This window comes from Carassius auratus, chromosome 18 (genome assembly GCF_003368295.1).
Source record: "Carassius auratus strain Wakin chromosome 18, ASM336829v1, whole genome shotgun sequence".
Taxonomy (NCBI): domain Eukaryota; kingdom Metazoa; phylum Chordata; class Actinopteri; order Cypriniformes; family Cyprinidae; genus Carassius; species Carassius auratus.
Genome location: NC_039260.1, coordinates 5,001 through 28,781, shown reverse-complemented (window position 1 = coordinate 28,781; position 23,781 = coordinate 5,001). Strand labels below are relative to the sequence as shown.

Genomic DNA, 23,781 nt, shown 5'->3' with positions numbered 1-23,781 from the left:
GCCTCGTTAAGGGAAAAATGCGTTAAAATTTGACCAATTATCTAGTTTTCCTATGAATTAATTAAATTTTTCTGGCTCAACTTGTTTTAAGCATAATCTCACTTAATTTTCACTATACAATTTAAAATCTTAAATATTTTGCTTCTTAAGTAAATGTACAGTATCTTAATTTAAGATATTTGAACTGTAAAGCTTGACAAAACATTATTTAGCTTGAAAAGGAAAGTAATTGCACAAGGTCAAGCAAACGATGACAGAATTGTGTTTTTTGGCTGAAGTTAACTCCAGTAAAGACCCGAGAGGACGACAGAAAGATTGAAATCAGTGCTGCTTTTTATGGTTCAGAAAGTGCATTTGCAGAGCTGATCAGCACAATTAGATTGCACAGGCTGTTTTGTGCAAACATATTAAAAGCACGTCTGAGACGTTTTGATAAATTGAAAGCATTAAGTGGTTTTCAGCCCTCAGAGATTTTCATTACGATCAAGAGAAACGTCCTGAGGTTAGACAGAGAGAAACGCACAGACTCATGAACATCATAACACGCTCACAGTGATGAATACTGCTGCTGCACACTGACAGAGACACAATCTGTGATCTCTTCTGGAGAAAACAGAGGATTGTGGTTTTGATAAAGTGACTCTGTCAGAAGCACACACACACACACACACACACACACACACACACACACACTTGTCACTGAATTCTTCACTCAAATGAACCTTTTGAGAAGATGCTGCAATTTATTTTATTTAAGAGCAAGATTCAAAACAAGGAAGTGGCTATAAGTACTAATGAATAATAAATAATAACATTAATAATCTTAGATAATTACATTTGGTCCCAAACCTAAATATATGTTATGAGGCATGCTTAATTCTTTACAGCATTTGTTTCGGATGCATAGCATTTTTGTTTTCCAGTACAAATATCTCAGCATTCTTACATTAAAGGTCCCCTTCTTCGTGACCCCATGTTTTAAACTTTAGTAAGTGTGTAATGTTGTTGTTAGAGTATAAATAATATCTGTAAAATTCTAAAGGTCAAAGTTCAATGCCAAGAGAGATATTTTATTTAACAGAATTCACCTACAAAAAACGACCCGTTTGACTACACCCCTCTAGTTCCTGCAGTAATGACGTCACTAAAACAGTTTTTTGACTAACCTCCGCCCACATGAATACACAAAAAAGGGGGCGTGGCCTTGTTGCACTCAGACGGAGAAAAGGAAGAGCTGCGTTTGTGTTTGTCGCCATGTCGTTGAAACGCTGTTATTTTCATCTCGGAGTCCAATCATCTTTGTTTGGGCTTCCCAGGAACGCTGTACTTGGAGATTAATGGTTACAATTTATGTTTAACTCGGTTCCCGAAAATTATAATGCACATGTAAAACTATGTGCAGCACATTTTGCTGAGGACAAAGATTTTTCCTGAAAGATGCAGCAGTTCCCTCTTTGTCTGGAGAAGGCGTTGTTTATGGACCACAACTGGTAAGTGTATTTTATTATTTAAATTGGTGCGTTTAACAGTTTCTGTAACTTATTACACAAAGGGCAACGCTGTTTAGCTTTGTTAACTAGATGTTAGGGCTGTGCAAAAAAACGAATGTGATTTTCATGCGTATCTCGTCAGTAAAAACGCTCCTGTGATTAGAAGTGCATCTCCAGCACGTGCGTTCAGATCAGGATTGCCAGGTTTTCAAAACAAACCCTGCCCACTTGATTCTCAAAACGAGTCCAATCACGTTTCCAGGAGGGCGGTGCGCGCTCAGCTGCTGTCGAATCACAGCACAGGAACCGCTGGCCCAATCAGAACTCGTTACGTGTTTCTGAAGGAGGGGCTTTATAGAACAAGGAAGTCATCAGCCCGTTTTTGTGACAGTGAAAACAGCGGTATACAGAGAGGTGAATTGTGTGAAAAATACTGTTTTTTTTACATGAACACATGTTACATTGCATACTGTAAACACAATCAAAGATAAAAAAAAAAACACGAAAAACGTGACCTTTAAGATGCATTGACTTGAGAAGAAAAAGGACTTGATATGATAACTCTTGTTTTGTGTAGGCCAAACAACACTTAAGAGTAACTTCAATAAATGTCTATTTATTTATTCTTTGGTGCAACATAGAAATGCCATCATGATCTGTGGTCCAACACGACTTCATTATTCAATTTAAGTTATGAAATATAATGCATTTTCATCAAAATTAATTAGTAAAGTTGGCAGAAAATAGACTGGATAGATGGTGCTCTTTCATATGCTGTAATTTATTTTATTTAAATTAAAGTTTCAAAACAAGTAAATGGATGTAAATATAAAAAAAATACAAATAATAATCTTAGATAATTACACGTGGTCCCAAACCTAAATAATGTTATTAGTCATGCTTATTAGTTATGACACTTTATTGGTTCTTTTAATGTTTTTTTTTTTTTCAAAGATGCATTTATAAAAGTGTTGCATGAAGATGACATTGCAAAAAATTATTTTATTATTCTAGTTTTTCAGTACAAATACCAAAACATTGTTTTGGGAAAACTCAATATTTAAAAATCATGTCAATAAATGTTTGTTTCATGGTGCAACAGAGAAAAAAATCACCATAATCTGTAATTCTGAATGAATTCAGCATTAGTTTTTAATGATTTAATATGATGCATTTCCAACAGAACATTGAGAGCTGATGGAAAAGTTGTCTGATGGCATTATTTTGCATGTTGCAATTGATTTTAATGAAAGATTTCAATACACAGAAGGGAATAAGCCACTTTCATGTTGACTTTGAAGAAATAATACTCCCATTTTAAAGCATGCACAAGGTCCATGATGTTTACTGAAAAAGCTCTGCCTGTCACAAAACGTTTTTCTACTCCTTAAGATGGAAATTGCTTTTTCCGTCTCACAAACATTCTGCCAGACTAGATGTTTGCTTTTCCAGAAGATTACTCATCTCAGAAATGCAATCGCGCATTATGATGGTGACATTATGTAATGCGGTGCAGTTTAGTTCAGTCTGCAGGTAGAAGCTTATCAGGGTGAATGTAATTAAATCAACCGTCCCTCAAATAAATCCCTCAAAAGACATTTATCAGGATCTGGTGCTGTACTACGACGTGCCGCTCTATTTGTCCGGATGAAAGCGTTTGAACTCGTCTCGGGAAAGTTGCACAGGTGGCACTTTCTGTGTGGTTAAAACCAAAGAGAAAGCATGAGGAGCAAACAGTTGATTTGCACAGAAACTGCACACTGGAGCTCTGAAGAACTGTGGGTAATGAATAATACAATGAAAACACTCCTATCTCAAACTGCATCTTAACAAGGTTTTACCGGCTCTCTAATAAAACAACAAATCTTTCCAGAAACACGAGACTTTATGAAGCATCTGAAATCATCTCCATCTGACTCTGAAGCCCATTTGAGCCGTTTGCGCTTCTCGCTCTTAAAAATAAATGTGTTTGAAAGGTTCTTCACAGCGATGCTAGAAGAACAACGTTTGATTCAAAGATGCATTTCTTTCTTACCTTTTTATAATCTGAAGAACCTTCTTTCGCCACAAACAACCTTTTGTGAAACTGAAAGGTTCTTCAGATGTTTGAGGTTCTTTATGGAACCGTTTAGACAACAAAGGTTGCATCGAGAAGCCCCTTTATTTTTACATAAATGCTTTTACTAATGTTTTAATTGCACTTATGTGCATTTAGCAAATGTATGCATTTTCCAACTGCATTCTATTTTTTATGCATTTCCGGGGAACACTCGTCTCATTACATCTAAAAATTAAATTGCATGCTCAAAACCTGGATTTAAGATCAAGACTGTGATGTGATGTGTATTTGTGGGTTGGGTCAGCTCTCTAATAAAACAACACAGCATCACTCCATCTCACTCTGATGCCCATCTGAGACGTTTGCATGCATCGGACCGGTTTTAACCAAAGAACGTGGTTCTGCTTCAAAATGTTTTTTTTTTAAAATCATGTTTATTACATATATGCATGTGAATCAGTTCATGCATTTCCAGGGAACGCTTGTCTGATTCTATCTAAGAATTAAATTGCATGCTCAAAACCTGGATGTAAACTCCTAAATCAAGACTGTGATGGGATGTGCATGTGTATTTGGTTGTGAAAGTCAGTCAGGCTGTTTCCGAGAGAGTTTCGGTCTTTAATGATCCTCAGAGACAGACTCTCTTCGCCCGTGGCTCTGTCAGAGACTCAGACGAGTCTGCTGATCGTTTCTCCGCCGTCTGCGAAGCTTCTCCTCCATTCCTCTCGTCCCACAAGCCGTTCTCCGGAGGCTGGTAGCCCGGTTCCTGAGGGTCCAGAGGGTCTTTGGAGAGCAGGATGCTGATGGAGGGAAGCGTCCGGTGGACGGTCACCTCCGAATCGCCTCCCTCTTGACTCTCCCAGACCTCGCGCAGACCCTTGTACTGCAGCTTGGTCATCTGATGGAGGCCGCCAAGCTTTCTCTTCATGATCTCGGCACACGTGATGGTTTTGGTCACGGCTCGTCCGGACCCGGTGAACACTACCTGTCTCAGTCCGGTTTGACCGGCGTCCCGGGGGTCGCTCTGCATGCGTGTCATGGCGAAACCCATGAGATTGCGTATCTTGCTGCCCTCCTTCACCCTCATCTCCAGCACTCCTGAGGGAAGGCCGGGGAACGGACACGTGCTTTCCTCTTCGATCCGACACACTTTCTTAAACCCGCTTGCGTGACTCTGTTTAAGGAAAGGCGACGAAGCGGAGACGTTTGCAGTCTTACCCGGAACGGACAGAAGGGTGTCCGGATCAATGCTGAGCTCCATTATCTTAAACGCTCAAAATGCATGCAATTCCCCCCAAATCATCTGTGATTCGTGTCCTTTTTAACCAGAATTTAACTCATGACTTAGATTTAAAAACAGACAAAATGAACTGTAATTCACGTGCATGTGAATAACACGCATGTCCTTCTACAAGCAGCATCCAGTCGCCCTGGTAAACTTTGTTCTCCTAGACTTGAACTTCTGGAAATTAAGTGGCAATTCCTCCGAGGTGTTTTGGGCACACTTACTTCTGCGGGACGATCCAGCTCTTGTCTTGGGTTGCTCCGTTTTCTCCTGTTGTCCTTTTTGGCACTTTGTGGATGCAGTCTGTGGAGTGCATCGTCCTCTCTTTCGCTGTCCTTTACTGTTTCTCGTCTTCCTCCACGTGCCGGCGGAGCTGCAATCTGTCTGTCTCTCGCCCGGCGCTCGTGCTGCCTCGTAAATACTGCTGAGAGAGAGAGAGAGAGAGAGAGGGTGAGAGAGAGGGGGGGGGGGGAGAGGGTGAGGGGGGGGGGTGTCAGCCTTCTTAAAGCAACAGTAACCTCAAATCCCAAATAAACTGTATTTTTAAACAAACACTTCTTGGGGAAATACTTTCTTCTGTTGAAAATGTGAAAATGTGAAAATGTTTTAAATCACAGATGCACTGCATTCGCTGATGTATGCTTATTTCATCTTCAATTTAGTTTCAGATCTAAATTTGATCCATTGACATGACTAACAAGATAGAAAGGGTTCATGCTTATTTTATCAAATGAAATATATGTAAAAAGTTTATTATATTCATTTATATATATATATATATATATATATATATATATATATATATATATATATTTTTTTTTTATATTAAATAGAACATGTATTCAAGTGTTGGGGGAGGTAATCTTGGGACAATTATTTTTATATAGAAAATATATTAAACCTTATGTGTGTGTGTGTGTATTTTCTATTAAAAGTGTCACTCTTTTGTGAATGTTTCTTCTAAAAACTGTTTAAAACATAAAAATGGTCTCTTTCTCTCTCTTGCTCTCTCTATGCATGATTTTAATACATTTTTCATTAAAAAGTCCCATTATTTTGTGCACATTATTTCTAAATAAATTGTTGGAAACTTGTCAATTGTAAAAACTTGTAAATAAACGCACACACACACACACACACACACACACACACACACACACACACACACAAACATGTTGGTATATGTGGTTTATGGGGACTCTCCATAGGCATTATGGTTTTTATTCTGTAGAAACTGTATATTCTATGTCCCTTCACTAACCCTACACCTAACCCTAACCCTCACAGGAAACTTTGTGCATTTTTACTTTCTCAAAAAAACTCATTCTGTATGATTTATAAGCGTTGAATTACAGGGACACTAAAAATGTCCTCATAAACCACCTCCTCATTGTAATACCTGTGTCATTATACAAAGTTGTGTCCTCTTTAACCACATAAACAAGCTCACACACACACACACACACACACACACACACACACACCCCTATATATTCTGTACTTACTGCTTAATGCTCTTCTGGTTAGATGCTAACTGCATTTCGTTGCCTTGTACCTTACATGTGCAGTGACAATAAAGTTGAATCTAATCTAATCTAATCTAATCTAATCTATATATATATATATATATATATATATATATATATATATATATATATATATATATATATATATATATATATATATATATATATATATATACATTAATATAAAACGATACCCGTGATAAACTCTGCAGATGGTTCTGTAGCTTTAAAGACTAATCCAGCAGCTCTAAAGTCATTTTGCTGATCGGTTTAAAGGACGTCCGATGCAGGAACTAGAGGAGCGCTGACAATTAAAGCACAGTTCTGGAACACAGAGCCTCAGAAAGACACATCTCCAGCAGGTGAAGGAAGGTGTGAAGGAAGGTGCGAGTCTAATTGAAAACACCCTTCACAGGGCAGAGGAAAGTCAGGCTGTTAAATGTGCTGCGGTTGGCCTTTAGCCCTCCACATGCATTTGGCTCTCACCATCTGCATAATGTGATGTTAATGGTCTTTATACAGCAGGAATTCTGGGACGTCTCTGTAAAGTGGATTTCTAACACCTGCACACATGACTTATTTGGCAACATCTATAATATTCTTCGCTTTTTATCCCTCCATTTAATCCATATTTAATTAACCTATGATCTTAAATGAGCTTAACACGTCTGTTTTTCTCATTCTGGTGTAAAGCATTTTGAATCACTACTGTCCATGACATTCACATTAATACATTTTGCAGGCACTTTTATCCAAAGTGACTTGGATAAAATGAGACATGCATTCCCTGAGAATCGAACCCATGATCTACAGGAATGTGTGGAAACTAAGTTCTGATTAGATGTTTCTTTAAATAAACTGCAATAAGTTTTATACATTTGTTTACCTGTGCATTTATGCTAAACTTCAGTGCATGCACAGTGAGCATAATTCACACTTTTGACTTGATATGAAGGAATAAAAAGCATAATGGCAACTTTATTATCTCATAATTCTGAGTTTTTCCTTGCTATTCTGAGTTCAGTATATCTCACAATTTGCTGATTCTCTTCGATTCGGAGAATTTGCGAGGGAAAAAAAGTCAAAAAAGCTAAACAAAAAGTGTTTTTATTATTATTATTAATATTTTGCTAGAAAAAGAAAAAAAAATATGTTTTGGTAAATAGAAATTTGGACTTTAAAATGATTTATTACTAACTGACAAACTAAATTACAATTTTATGGCATACTAAATTAAAATGGAGAAAAGTCAAAACTAATGAGATAAAAAAAAGACAATTATGATTTAATTTCAATTTTTATCTCATTATTATGAATATATATGTACATTTTGACTTAGTATTTTATAATTAGTCTATAAATGTTTATGTAAATTTCTACTCTGTATATCATATTTTAAATTTTCAAGTAAATTTTGACTTTTAAAAATATCGATTTAGTATGTAATAATTTCAACTTGACTTGTCATAATTAAAACTTTTTATCTCATAATTATATCCTAGCATGTCAATTTCGACTTATTATGTCTTTTGTCAATTAGCGTGTCATCATTTTGAGATTTAAAGTCATAATTGAGATAAAAATGTATAACATAAAGTCGAAAATATTATTAAATTAAAATTGATTTTAAAAGTCGAAATGGAGAGTGACAATGGCAAGTAATTAATTGTGACGTTAAAATCAGAAGAAAAAGTCGAAATTATGATATATTAGAATATATATTGTTATATGAAGTCAAAATGATGGCAAAATAAAATTACTATTTATATCTTAAGTTAGATTTTTGAAATCCTATAATTATGTCAATTTCACTTTTTTAAATCATGATTTTGACTTAGCATGTCATAATGTTGACTATTATCTCATAATTGTGATTTTTAAAGCATGTTTTTTTTCTTTCTCACATGGCATAATTGTCCTTCCATATATAGATATTATAATGAGATGCTAATGATTCACGTCTCCTCATTAACATAACAAAGCTTTAGATGAGCTCAGCTTCGCTCACTTTGAACACAGTCACAGTCCTGATGTTCTTCTTTCTCACGGCTCCGGTGTATTTCCTCTGAAAGCAGTGATCAGCGCTGAGTTATTTGGGTTTGTCAGAGCTCTGGTTAGCTCTGTGTGTGCTGTCACTTAAGCAGATGATCAGCAGAGACAGCAGAGGTTCGCAGGATCGTCCCAGCGGAGGACAGAATGAAGGCCCGGCGAATGAGAGACGACAGATCGTTCAGCCCGAACCAATGCACTTTCTGAACAAGAACGGCCAGTTCTCAGGAGGAAAACAGGGAGGGTTTCTCTGGAAAAACACTGGAGTAACTCCATTCAGCTCTTTGATTAATGACACACTGAGAAAACGAGCGCTTTTGTCTCATTTCCAGCATTAAAGAAACTTTCGCACAGTGAGCACAATTATCATATCAAGGAATACTGCGACTTTGCTTTCTCACAAATCTGACATCTTGCAATTTGTAGTTTGTTTCATGCAATTATGAGACGAGAAGTATGAATTGTGAACAAAAAACTCTCAACTGCAAGGAAAAAGGCAGAATTGTAAAATAAAAATTCCATTAAATATTATTTTTTTGTTTATTTGGCAGAAATAAGCTTCCAAAAATCATGCTTTGGTAAGTCAAAACTTTGACTTTAAAAGTCATAATTGTGACATAATTAATAAATTATGACACTGATAATGAAAAAGTCATGATATAAAAAAGTCAAAATAATATATAAAATACATAAAATATAATTATTATGAGATAAAGTCAGAAAGATGAGATACAACTTTTAATTTATGAGATAAAAAGAAAAAAACCCATCGTAATTTAGTTTTTTATATAATTTTAAAATGCAAATTAAATTCATTGTCTTTGATGCAAATGAATTTCACCAATTACTTTCATTTAAATACCTTTACGCTAATACTAATATCAATAACTTTATAAAATTATACATAAATTCTATATATTTAAAATCAGGAACTATATATATATATATGCAATATTATGGCAAAAACCATTATTGTTGATCATTGCTTGTGATATTGTAGTAATGATTATTAATGTAATAATAGAATACATATGTGTGAAACATTTTTGTGTTTGGGGAAACATCACATCATATTGAGTCTGTGATGTTAGTTAAATCTAGTGCAAGATATGATAAACAATCTGTCATAATCACTGAATCTACGATAATTAATCTCTAATTTAAATTGTATATGCACTTTGTGGTTTAAGATGAGAGAATTCACTAATGTGCAGAATTCAGTCTGAACAGCCATTCGCTCATAATCTCAACAGAACTGTGTGCGATTGGTTAAAGACTCACGTGTAAAAAGCAATCTGATGCAACAGACACAGATCGAAGTGGCACTTATTTTCACATTCAGTTAGTTTATTACTTAATTTTTGCCCCTTTATCTGGAATTTGTGAGGCATTTTTGATCATTTTGGTAAGAAAAGCTTCCGTTAATTTTTGACTCTGATTTAAACTCATCAGACTTTTTATGACAATTACTGATGAACAACCATTGCATGTATCTGCCTCTCATCTCACTGAAACAATTTGCTTCTCGTTTGGGTGTAAATCTGTTTTTAAATATGATAAACTCTTCATTGAACACGACACTGCCCACAGCAGGAGACAGTGTGTGTGTGTGTGTGTGTGTGTGTGAGGGGTGAAATGATCGTTTGGCTGTTTGGGTGAAATTACCCTCATCACTCAGAAGGAGATACACAGCCCCCTGCGGGAGAGAAAGAGAGAGAGAGAGAGAGAGAGAGTAATGATACTATTTGTGTTAAAAAGACAAAATGGGAAAGTATGAATACATAATAGACAGGGATGAAAACAGAGAGAGCTGTAAATTGATAACACTATATTCCTTCAGCAACATCATATAATAAAGAGTTTCAGGACCATTCCACATTCACTTAGATTTAGCACCAATCTACTGTCCCCGTATAATCATATACACACATCTGCACGGGTTCACACACATTCCTGTGGTAAGAAATATGATGTTTATTGAAATCATTGTGGGTTTCTTTAGGCAAGTCAGTTTCAATCACACTTGACCCTGGTTCTTGAATGGGGAAAGACTGACATCAGGATCACCTTTAAAAATCATTCAGAGTTACTGTGGTGAACTAAGGCTATTAACATGCTTTTGTTAATTCAAATAAAGCTGAAATAATTTTTTTTAAATGAAGAACTTGAAATACAAATTTGACTATACTAATATAGTCAGTTTATGTTGAAACACTAAAATTACTAAATGAAAAACTTTCTTCAGTAGAGCATTAAAACTGAATCAACATCAAACTGAACTGAATCAACGTAAAACTCCCTAAATGAAAATTAACTGAATTGAATCAGCACTGATCTTGGGTGTGTTTGCCAAAAGAATCGTTAGCTAACTATGGTAGTTAGTTCCATTGAAATCTATTGGTAATGACGGAACTTGTGACCATAGTTGCTTTTGGGAAACGCACCCCTGACTGTGTTAACATTAAACTGACTGAATCAACACTGAACTGAATCAACATTGAACTGAACTGAATCAATAGTTAACTGAACTGAATCAACACTGATCTGACTGAATCAACACTGAACTGAATCAACAGTAAACTGAACTGAATCAACATTGAACTGAACTGAATCAACACTGATCTGACTGAATCAACATTAAACTGAACTGAATTAACATGAAACTGACTGAATCAATACTGAACTGAATCAACAGTAAACTGAACTGAATCAACATTGAACTGAACTGAATCAACAGTAAACTGAACTGAATCAACACTGATCTGACTGAATCAACATTAAACTGAACTGAATTAACATGAAACTGACTGAATCAATACTGAACTGAATCAACAGTAAACTGAACTGAATCAACATTGAACTGAACTGAATCAACAGTAAACTGAACTGAATCAACACTGATCTGACTGAATCAACATTAAACTGAACTGAATTAACATGAAACTGACTGAATCAATACTGAACTGAATCAACAGTAAACTGAACTGAATCAACACTGATCTGACTGAATCAACATTACACTGAACTGAAATAACATTAAACTGACTGAATCCACACCGAACTGAATCAACATTGAACTGAACTGAATTAACATGGAAATGAACTGAATCAACAGTAAACTGAACTGAATCAATACTGAACTGACCTGAATCAACAGTAAACTGAACTGAATTAACACTAATCTGACTGAATCAACATTTAACTGAACTGAATCAACATTGAAATGACCTGAATCAACATTAAACTGAACTGAATTAACATGAAACTGACTGAATCAATACTGAACGGACCTGAATCAACAGTAAACTGACCTGAATAAACACAAATGTGACTGAATCAACATTTAACTGAACTGAAATAACATTAAACTGACTGAATCAACATGAAACTGAACTGAATCAACACTGATCTGACTGAATCAACATTTAACTGACTGAATCAACATGAAACTGAATTGAATCAACACTGATCTGACTGAATCAACTTGAAACTGAATTGAATCAACACTGATCTGACTGAATCAACTTGAAACTGAATTGAATCAACACTGATCTGACTGAATCAACATTAAACCGAACTGAATCAACATTAAACTGAAGTGATCTGAATGATGACTTGAATAATGAGCCGAATAATTGTCTTCTGTGGAGCTACTCACAGCTGAAATTTAATTAATGTCATAATTTATTCAGCAATATAAACAATGTTATATTCCTGTTTATTTTCATAAAGCTTTATTGTAAAGAGCGCTCTATAAACTGAGGACTAGAAAGGATTCTCAGATTCTGTCGACACACACATACTGAACTGGGATGATTCCTTCAAGGAACAAGGTCTTTAACAGTCAGTCTCTTCCTCCATTTCTCAGTCTAAACGTCTGCTCTAAGCAAGAGAAGCGTGGATCTGACATGCAGCAGGGACAGTAATCCGGTTCTTTATCAAACGGCCATCAGGAGCAGGAGAGCGACAGTCTGCTTCAGAAACTCCAGGGCTCTCCCATCCTTACCTGAGCCTGAAGCCCTGAGACACGTCTGACGAGGAACTGAGGGGCAGCAGGGTTTAATTAACTCTCCAGAACAGCACTGACACCTCACAGCCCTCAGCACTGCAATGCAGAGAGAGAGAGAGAGAGAGAGAGAGAGAGAGAGAGAGAGAGAGAGAGAGAGAGAGAGAGAGCAGCTCAATATAGAGTGTCACATATTCACAGCTTCCAAAACAGTCATGGGTTTAATTCCCTGAGAATGCATGAACTGATCAAATACTATATACTATACTATACATGTGTAATGCAATGTAGGTCACTTAGAAGAAAGGTGTGTGCTAAATGTTAGCGCAAATGCAAAAGTAGCATTTGCACATTTTATCATTGAAATTATATGACTTTTCCAGTTGTTTGTGATCACTGAGATTTTGTATTGTACTGCATTGCATTGTATTGTATTGTATTGCATTTGATTTATTTATTTATGATTTTTTCTAGATTTATTGAAAAAAGATTTTAATATATGAACTGATCACATATATGAATTCAATGCCAATCACTTTGGATAAAATCACTCGTTAAATGCTTGTTAAACCTGTTCAATTCAGTTGTTTTGCGTGTGTGTCAATATGTAAATTTCTACCCGACATAACTAGAAAAATGTATATTGGATTAATAAAAAAAAGAAATCAGGGATTTTTTAGATTTTTATTTTTACTTGAAAATAGCTGTTTTTTTTTTTACCAAATAAAATATTTTAGAGTTTGACGGAACTAGATAATTAAGATTTTTTTAAATGTTTACATTTTTATATTGGATCATAAAACGTTCTGTTCCAGGTCTAGAAAAAGAACATTTAATAAAAAACAGTTTTACACTTTTTCAGCTACTTGTGATTAATAGGTTTTATTTTTATATATTTCTTTACTCACAAATTGAAATTCCCACCAGATAAAATATTGTTAAGCTTGACATAACCAGAAAAAAATGTAAGTATATCAGTATATTATATATTACAGATTATAAAATACACACACACACACAAACTCACACTCACTCAGAAACACTCTCTCACCCCCCCCCCCACACACTCTCTCTCTCACTCACACACACACACTCTCTCTCACTCACACAAACACACACACACACACACACACGCGCGCACACACTTATACCTCATTTCTACCCGAGTACATCTGATAAGGAGCACTTGATTTAATTCCATGCTGTTCTCTGCATTAAGATGAAACACAGTTGTCCTGCATCTTCTTTAAATGCGAGTGGAGTGTGTGAACACAGAGAGTTTAATTGAACAGCTCTTCAGTCTTACTGATAATAGCAGCCGCACGCAGTGCTTCAGACACACTAATGGAATTAATAGCAGTATTTTGATCGATTCAATTAAAAAAAATTAGAGCTTTATGTAAAAAAAGCTAATGGATCATTAATTATTCTGTGATAGCTGAATTAAATGAACTAAATGACATTAAACGGAGTACAACTGAAGCATCTTGTTTTGCTACACACGAGTTCCTGAATGTCCTCACAAGACAAAATGATTTCGTGACATTTATAATAAACGTATCTGTGAGCTCATTCTCTCTATTTCAACAATGCATGAATCAACTAATTTATGTTTTGATTTTGAGATCAAAGAATGTATCTAATTAAATCTAATAATTCACACTTGAATTATGATTTAATAACAATTCTGATGACTCGTACGTATATATGTATGAACATTTTTGTTCCATACTGTACATGTTTTTTCATATGCATTACTTGCTGTTGCATAATTGAAATTCACTAGCAATTTAGAAAAAAAAAAAAATTCAAAGTAAATTCTACATTAAAAAGTGTCTTTCTCACTCAGAAAATACAAACAATTACAAAAAAAAGGAAGTAACTCATGTTGAACTAAAAGATAAGTTTTAACACATCATTGAATCATCTTTCATTTGCCGTATGACTGAATTAAAATGATCCAAAGACAACACTTTTTGATTTTGATTGAGGAAGATTCAAGCAGAGGGAGCTGCATATACTGTAAAAGTCTTCTTATCCAATTCAGTTTGAGCAAAAGCAACAGTTTTGAATTTAAAATAACACAGATTTATTGACATAAGCACAGAAAATCATTTTGTGTATGTTTTCTGTGCAGTTTTCTGTGCAGGTAAACAGTCACGGATGCATCTGATGGAGTTTAACTACTTCTGCACCCAGAGACTCGCTGGAACAGATTGAATCGGAGCGGGGGGATCTCTGGTGTTTAATGTGTTCGGAGCGGGGGGATCTCTGGTGTTTAATGTGTTCGGAGCGGGGGGATCTCTGGTGTTTAATGTGTTCGGAGCGGGGGGATCTCTGGTCTTTAATGTGTTCGGAGCGGGGGGGTCTCTGGTGTTTAATGTGTTCGGAGCGGGGGGATCTCTGGTGTTTAATGTGTTCGGAGCGGGGGGATCTCTGGTGTTTAATGTGTTCGGAGCGGGGGGATCTCGGAGCGGGGGGATCTCTGGTGGTTTAATGTGTTCGGAGCGGGGGGATCTCTGGTGTTTAATGTGTTCGGAGCGGGGGGATCTCTGGTGTTTAATGTGTTCGGAGCGGGGGGATCTCTGGTGTTTAATGTGTTCGGAGCGGGGGGATCTCGGAGCGGGGGGATCTCTGGTGGTTTAATGTGTTCGGAGCGGGGGGATCTCTGGTGTTTAATGTGTTCGGAGCGGGGGGATCTCGGAGCGGGGGGATCTCTGGTGGTTTAATGTGTTCGGAGCGGGGGGATCTCTGGTGGTTTAATGTGTTCGGAGCGGGGGGATCTCTGGTGTTTAATGTGTTCGGAGCGGGGGGATCTCTGGTGTTTAATGTGTTCGGAGCGGGGGTATCTCTGGTGGTTTAATGTGTTCGGAGCGGGGGATCTCTGGTGTTTAATGTGTTCGGAGCGGGGGTATCTCTGGTGGTTTAATGTGTTCGGAGCGGGGGGATCTCTGGTGGTTTAATGTGTTCGGAGCGGGGGGATCTCTGGTGTTTAATGTGTTCGGAGCGGGGGTATCTCTGGTGGTTTAATGTGTTCGGAGCGGGGGGATCTCTGGTGTTTAATGTGATCGGAGAGGCGGGGATCTCTGGTGTTTAATGTGTTCGGAGCGGGGGGTCTCTGGTGTTTAATGTGTTCGGAGCGGGGGGGTCTCTGGTGTTTAATGTGTTCGGAGCGGGGGGGTCTCTGGTGTTTAATGTGTTCGGAGCGGGGGGGTCTCTGGTGTTTAATGTGTTCGGAGCGGGGGGATCTCTGGTGTTTAATGTGTTCGGAGCGGGGGGATCTCTGGTGTTTAATGTGTTCGGAGCGGGGGGGGATCTCTGGTGTTTAATGTGTTCGGAGCGGGGGGGTCTCTGGTGTTTAATGTGTTCGGAGCGGGGGGGTCTCTGGTGATTAATGTGTTCGGAGCGGGGGGTCTCTGGTGTTTAATGTGTTCGGAGCGGGGGGGGGTCTCTGGTGTTTAATGTGTTCGGAGCGGGGGGGATCTCTGGTGTTTAATGTGTTCGGAGCGGGGGGATCTCTGGTGTTTAATGTGTTCGGAGCGGGGGGATCTCTGGTGTTTAATGTGTTCGGAGCGGGGGGGATCTCTGGTGTTTAATGTGTTCGGAGCGGGGGGGGATCTCTGGTGTTTAATGTGTTCGGAGCGGGGGATCTCTGGTGTTTAATGTGTTCGGAGCGGGGGGGATCTCTGGTGTTTAATGTGTTCGGAGCGGGGGGGATCTCTGGTGTTTAATGTGTTCGGAGCGGGGTGGATCTCTGGTGTTTAATGTGTTCGGAGCGGGGGGGGTCTCTGGTGTTTAATGTGTTCGGAGCGGGGGGGGGATCTCTGGTTTTTAATGTGTTCGGAGCGGGGGGATCTCTGGTGTTTAATGTGTTCGGAGCGGGGGGGGTCTCTGGTGTTTAATGTGTTCGGAGCGGGGGGGGATCTCTGGTGTTTAATGTGTTCGGAGCGGGGGGATCTCTGGTGTTTAATGTGTTCGGAGCGGGGGGATCTCTGGTGTTTAATGTGTTCGAGCGGGGGGATCTCTGGTGTTTAATGTGTTCGGAGCGGGGGGATCTCTGGTGTTTAATGTGTTCGGAGCGGGGGGATCTCTGGTCTTTAATGTGTTCGGAGCGGGGGGGGGTCTCTGGTGTTTAATGTGTTCGGAGCGGGGGGATCTCTGGTGTTTAATGTGTTCGGAGCGGGGGGATCTCTGGTGTTTAATGTGTTCGGAGCGGGGGGATCTCGGAGCGGGGGGATCTCTGGTGGTTTAATGTGTTCGGAGCGGGGGGATCTCTGGTGTTTAATGTGTTCGGAGCGGGGGATCTCTGGTGTTTAATGTGTTCGGAGCGGGGGGATCTCGGAGCGTGGGGATCTCTGGTGGTTTAATGTGTTCGGAGCGGGGGGATCTCTGGTGTTTAATGTGTTCGGAGCGGGGGGGTCTCTGGTGTTTAATGTGTTCGGAGCGGGGGGGTCTCTGGTGTTTAATGTGTTCGGAGCGGGGGGGATCTCTGGTGTTTAATGTGTTCGGAGCGGGGGGGGATCTCTGGTGTTTAATGTGTTCGGAGCGGGGGGGGATCTCTGGTGTTTAATGTGTTCGGAGCGGGGGGGGATCTCTGGTGTTTAATGTGTTCGGAGCGGGGGGGTCTCTGGTGTTTAATGTGTTCGGAGCGGGGGGGGTCTCTGGTGTTTAATGTGTTCGGAGCGGGGGGGGATCTCTGGTGTTTAATGTGTTCGGAGCGGGGGGATCTCTGGTGTTTAATGTGTTCGGAGCGGGGGGATCTCTGGTGTTTAATGTGTTCGGAGCGGGGGGGTCTCTGGTGTTTAATGTGTTCGGAGCGGGGGGGTCTCTGGTGTTTAATGTGTTCGGAGCGGGGGGGGGGATCTCTGGTGTTTAATGTGTTTGGAGCGGGGGGATCTCTGGTGTTTAATGTGTTCGGAGCGGGGGGATCTCTGGTGTTTAATGTGTTCGGAGCGGGGGGATCTCTGGTGGTTTAATGTGTTCGGAGCGGGGGATCTCTGGTGTTTAATGTGTTAGTGCACTCTCTCCTCGTGTGGATCAGAACAGTTTACCTGCTCTTGAGCTCCAGAGGAGGCAGCGTTTAGTCCAGACCTCATGTAAAACCCAGCAATTCAGCGTGTAGCCAGATGGCTAAAGACTCCACAGAGAGAGTGTGTGTATGTGTGTGTGAGTGTGTGTGTGTGTGTGTGTGTGTGTGTGTGAGTGTGTGTATGAGAGAGAGACACACTCCCCTGCAGTGGCCATTCGTACCGGGTCACTACTTTCTTCGTCACGCTCACAGAAACGCCCGGTCATCTAACAGCACACTGCGAGGGAAATGTCAAGTGTGTGTGTGTGTGTGTAAGAGAGCGTGTGAGAGTGTGTGTGTGTGTGTAAGAGAGCGTGTGAGAGAGTGTGTGTGTGTGTGTGTGTGTGTGTGTGTGTGTGTGTAAGAGAGCGTGTGAGAGAGAGAGTGTTTGTGTGTGTGTGTCTGTGAGAGAGAGAGAAATAATAATAATAATATTAATAATAATAAAAACAAAAAAATAACTGTTCTCAACCTCTTTGACTCCAAGGCAATGTTTTTTAGGTCACAATACAAAATAAAAATAAAAATGAAATAAACTAAATAAAATGTTTATTTTCATTATGTTTAACCTAAAATAACAACTAAACTAATACAACTAAAATGTAAATAAGTAACTAAAAACTAAATTAAAATGGAAAAAAAATAAACAAATCTATTTCAAACTATTTATAACAAATATCATGGTATTTAATAACACTAAATTTGTTACAGTTTTAGTACTTTTGTTGTGTGCTTGTCATTTTTATTTTATTGTTTTATATATATATATATATATATATATATATATATATATATATAAAAAAAATTTGGTTAGTAATTTTGGTGCTTCATCTAAAAGATATTTTAGTCAGTTGGCAAGAAAACATTTCTTATTTTCATTTCATTTTCCCATATGTTCTAATAGTGGGAGTTTTAATGAACTATAATTTAATGTAAATTTCATTACTTTTTCCATTTGTTTATGATTACTGGGATTATTTAAAATCATTACTACCCAATAAAATATTTTAGAGTTTGAGATAAATTTTCTATTAATTGTAAAATGTATATGACATTTCAGGACCAATAAATAACACTTTAAATTTCCTCATACTGTATATCCAGGTTTTGGTTCTTTAATGAAATTTACATTGGTTGCAGGCACAAATTAAAATAATAAATATGATTTCATCTCATATCTTGATTTAACTTATATTAAAGCTTTTTTTTTTGTTTAAATTGTTTTAAGTCACAAGAGCACATCACATGCACAAGAGCATTACATAAGCATAGGACTAAACTTCAGGTGTCAAAACTCTTGAGTATTTCTGCCCTAAGTATGACACACAATATCTAAATTGCATGTGCATGTGGAAGGAGATTTGTCCCATTTTTTTAATTGCAATGAGAGCAAATCCCCCATAATGCTCTGCTTTACAATAGAGCCGTAATTGCAGGAGTGTAATTGCACACCAATGTTCAGCTGCTCACCGTGCGTGTGTGTGTGCGTTATTTCTAGTTCCCTGTAGCTGTCAACGCTGAAGAGCTCAATAATTAGAAACGGGGGAAAAATGAGGTGGCAATTTTGTGTCTGCAATTATCAAAATCCAGCAGAAGAGTTGTGAGAGTTTACAGAGGACTGAAGCACTGTTCAGAATACTACTGCATTTACACGACACTGCCTTCTGTTATAAACTATTTTATATAACGCTTTTAGTAGCTTCTCAAAAAAAAAAAAATATATAAAAAAAAAACCAAATAAAATTCATGAAAGTAAATACATATAACAAATCATTTAAAAAAAGATCTGAAAAAATTAATAATGCAAAAAAAAAAATGTTTTTAGATATTTAAAAATATGTGAGATCAAATCCACCAAGAATGTTAAAATCAATATGATATAGACTCTAATTTATTAATTTATCACACTAGATGTTGACTCAAGTGCTTTGTATTATGGGATGTAGTACTCAGTGCAGTGTTTGGGAACATTACTGTCGCAGATGTTACTCATCAACACAGAAGTGTTCAGTATTATAATGCAAACAAATTACTAAAGATAATGGATGCTGTCCTCCAGCTTTTGTTTTGCAGGTGTATGTTCAACAAAGAGGATGATTTACAGTGTTTTACTGTTTGAAGGTGGAATAGTATGGAAGCTTGTTTCTCCCATTGAATGAATAATGTAAAAAGGTATACAATTTTTGAATCTCTGTATTCTGAAGAGAAAAAAAGCAAAGATTGCAAGATATAATCTCTAGACAAAAAATGAAGAAATTTTTTTTGAAAAATGTATTGTATAGAAACAATACAACAACAACAACTAAAAAAATAATTGTTTGATATAAAGTTAGAATTGTGAGATATAAAGTAAAAACTGAGATCTAAAGTCTGAATTGCGAGATTTAAAGACAAAATTGTGAGATGTAAAGTCAGATTTGCGAGATGTAAAGTCAAAACTGTGAGATGTAAAGTCAGATTTGTGAGATGTAAAGTCAAAACTGAGATGTAAAGTCAAAACTGAGATGTAAAGTCAAAACTGAGATGTAAAGTCAGAATTGTGAGATGTAAAGTCAAAGCTGTGAGATGTAAAGTCAGATTTGCGAGATGTAAAGTAAAAACTGAGATGTTAAGTCAAAACTGTGAGATGTAAAGTAAGATTTGTGAGATGTAAAATCAAAATTGCGATATGTTAAGTAAGATGTAAAGTCAAAATTGCGAGATGTAAAGTAAAAACTGAGATGTAAAGTCAAAATTGCGATATGTAAAGTCAGATGTAAAGTCAAAATTGCGAGATGTAAAGTCAAAATTGCCATATGTAAAGTACAAATTGCGATATGTAAAGTCAGATGTAAAGTCAAAATTGCGAGATGTAAAGTCATAATTGCGATATGTAAAGTCAGTTGTAAAGTCAAAATTGCGATATGTAAAGTCAAAATTGCGAGATGTAAAGTTAAAAATTGCGATATGTAAAGTCAGATGTAAAGTCAAAATTGCGATGTAAAGTAAAAACTGAGATGTAAAAACAAAATTGCGATAAAGTCAAAATTGCGATATGTAAAGTCAGATGTAAAGTCAAAATTGCGAGATGTAAAGTAAAAGCTGAGATGTAAAGTCAGAATTGCGAGATGTAAAGTAAAAACTGAGATGTGAAGTCAGAATTGTGAGATGTAAAGTAAAAGCTGAGATGTAAAGTCAGAATTGCGAGATGTAAAGTCAAAATTGCGAGATGTTAAGTAAAAAATTGCGAGATGTTAAGTAAAAAATTGCGATATGTAAAGTAAAAACTGAGATGTAAAAACAAAATTGCGATATATAAAGTCAAAATTGCGATATGTAAAGTCAGATGTAAAGTCAAAATTGCGAGATGTAAAGTAAAAGCTGAGATGTAAAGTCAGAATTGCGAGATGTAAAGTAAAAACTGAGATGTGAAGTCAGAATTGTGAGATGTAAAGTAAAAACTGAGATGTAAAGTCAGAATTGAAAGATGTTAGCTCACACTTCATATAAATACTGTCAGAATTGTGACATATAAACTTGCAACAGTAAGAATTTGATTTTGAATTTGTCAGAATCAAACTCGGGTTCAATCAGAAAATCTGTGCAAAAACCTAAAATGCACAGGTAATAAGTGAATATAAGAGCAGATGTGACGTTTAGATTGAGCTTGTCCTTCATATCCACTTACACAGCTCTCAGCGGCGCTCAGGCAATCAGCTGCTCCAATTTACTGATGATTTTAATTTGGATCAGTGATCAAATTCCCTTCTGACTGAGGATCTGGCAACCATCAGAAGATGCATACAGATCAGCATTAAGGTCAACAAGCTGCGAGCGAGGCGATTACAGTCTATTTGCCGTCCACTTTCCCACGTTTCGCACACAACTCTGCGTTTATCAGCACTTCTAAAGGTTAACACGTCAGCGTCAGAGTTTCCCTTAAACGCCAGTAATGGCTTTTATTCAAGGTGAATTTTCCCTCCAAAAATCCTGAATGGCAAATTTTAATGCAAATTCAACGTCAGTCCCCAGAGGACCTCTAAATATTCTTAAAACCTGCTGAAAAGCAGTGCATATTCTCTCTCTGTGAGCGTGTTATCGAATGGCCTTTGTCACGGCTGACGGCGCTTTCTGCTGATGGAATCAAAAAAACACCTTTCACAGATTGAAATGAGCCACGGTCGGCCGTGATCTGTATTGGAGAAGCGTTTTGTGCTAGAAAAAAGTGTTAAATACGAGGCAATCACTACGTCAAGCACAAAGACGGAGAGTGTGTGTGTGTGTGTGTTTGGACTGCAGAGAACGTTTGCTAGATTATGAAGGTAATCAGAGGTGAACCAAAACAAAGTCAAGCCCTTGAAACACTTTTCTGCCCGATATTGACAGACCGGAGAACAAGCTATAATTCAAAACTCATCTACGCCGCCACTTTTATTTTTCACACATGCATTCTCTCTCTCTCTCTGTATGGATGGTCAGATCTATACACTTACACTGCGGCTATTAACCACGTGAGCGTTTATTCTCAAAGTGCACTCGGGTGTCAAATGTGACTCGCTTGGGCCTTTAATGAACGTGCTTTTCTGCCGACGGGGTGTGTGTCTAAATCTCACAGCCCTTATAATGGCACCCTGTCAAGACTGCAGCTCTATCCAAAGTGCTTCCCAAATAAGCAGCTATTGTGGAGCTGAGGAGGAGCGCTGAGAGAGCCGTCATTGTGCCGGGGAAGAAAAGAGGAGAAGATTGCAGAGGATTTGGGTTCCTACAATTGTTCTCGGGTCGTGAGTCGCAGCATGTTCGGCTTGAACAAATAATTGATGGATGTAAAATTAAAACAATTGGATTTAGGGAGTGCACTCAGCTTCAGGGTGATGGATTTGAACACAGACTAGTGAAAGTCTTAGCTGACTTTGGTAATATTTGATGTTAAAGATCATGTTCCATGAAGATATAAAAACTTCATTTTTTATTAGTAATATGCATTGCACAAAATTTATTTGTACAACTTTAAAGATGATTTGCTCCCTCAGATTCCAGATTTTCAAATAGTTGTATCTCAGACAGATATTGTGCTCCGAACAAACCAGACATCAATGGAAAGTTTATCTATTCAGCTTCCAGATTATGCATTAATATCAATTCTGAAAAACTGATCATTATGTTTTGTGCTCCAGAGTCACATATTTTACTGGAAGAAGATATAGTTATTTGAAAACACTGAAGTACACACTTTAGCACTGTGCATTTAATACGCTTTCTTTCTATGCATATAAATCACTTTTGTAAATTTAATTAGATGTGGACATCAAAAAACTTAAGCCACAAAAAAGTATGTGTCTTCACATAAAATCTCAAAACAAGTGGTATTTATTAGAAAGAAACATAGCATAATCTAAATACTGTTTTTCAGGTAAAATATTGACTGTTACTTCTGTGCGAACTCAAGAGGAACTGACTTCATTCATTAAAAATGACCTTGAGACGAGTTGAATAGTTCGTTCTAGTATCGTTTGAGCACTTGAAAATATTTGATCAATTTACACGCAAATAATAATTTGGACTTAAGTGTCCGAATAGTTTATTAAACCTTATGAATCCTAAAAAATTACATAAATGAGATACATTTTAAACATAAAGTTTCGTAAGAATATTGAAAGCAGAACTATATAAAAAGACATACAAAACCCATTATGTATTTTAAAATAGGGAAATTTTTTTTTGGCGTCTAGAATGTTTTACAAAAGCATAAAAAAACAGCTTTCAAAGATTCATTCAAAAATAATGAATTATGTTTCAGTTGATTTTTAAAGTTTTTTTCTTCTTTTTAATTTTATTTTTATACCTTTAAGTTACTTCTTAATTGTTCTCAGTTAAGAAGTTCTCAATTAAAAGTATATAATAATAATAATAATAACAACAACAACTTTGCAATTATTATTCATTCATCACATCAACAAAAAATATTAATTACAGTTATTATTTTGATGAAAGATTTCCATAATAAAATAATAATAAAAAATAATAATAAAATAATAATAAAAAAATAACAAAAAATAAATAAAAAAAAAAAAAAAATAACAAAAAATTTATTTTATTTTATTTTATTTTAGACTCAGGATGACAGTGACCAGTGTTCAGTTCACACACTACAAATGACGTCATTGCACCATTACATTAAAACTCAGATAGACACAGATCACACAGATAGAGATTCAAATCAATTACTTTGAACTGTGCTTCCAAAAATTTGAGCAAAATTGCATTTAATGCATTTAATGCATTCCTCTAGGCTAGAGGATTGAAATCTTATTATATGACT

General features: G+C 37.1%; 1 protein-coding gene across 2 annotated transcripts in view; it reads right to left on the bottom strand.

The window, feature by feature from the left end:
- Positions 1 to 2,414: 2,414 nt before the first annotated feature.
- LOC113118027 (ribonuclease P protein subunit p25-like) overlaps positions 2,415 to 23,781 on the bottom strand; it is a 25,828-nt gene continuing 4,461 nt past the window's right edge. Inside the window, exons 1-4 of one of the 2 annotated variants that reach the window (XM_026286880.1) lie at positions 21,151 to 21,352; positions 12,416 to 12,514; positions 10,075 to 10,105; positions 2,415 to 5,255 (exon numbers count right to left, since the gene is read on the bottom strand). In XM_026286880.1, coding sequence (XP_026142665.1) covers positions 4,178 to 4,810 — 633 coding nt within the window. In that variant the 5' untranslated portion in view covers positions 4,811 to 5,255; positions 10,075 to 10,105; positions 12,416 to 12,514; positions 21,151 to 21,352 and the 3' untranslated portion in view covers positions 2,415 to 4,177. Of the gene's footprint in view, positions 5,256 to 10,074; positions 10,106 to 12,415; positions 12,515 to 21,150; positions 21,353 to 23,781 lie in introns of those variants that run through there. The other variant, XM_026286879.1, reaches the window with a different exon arrangement.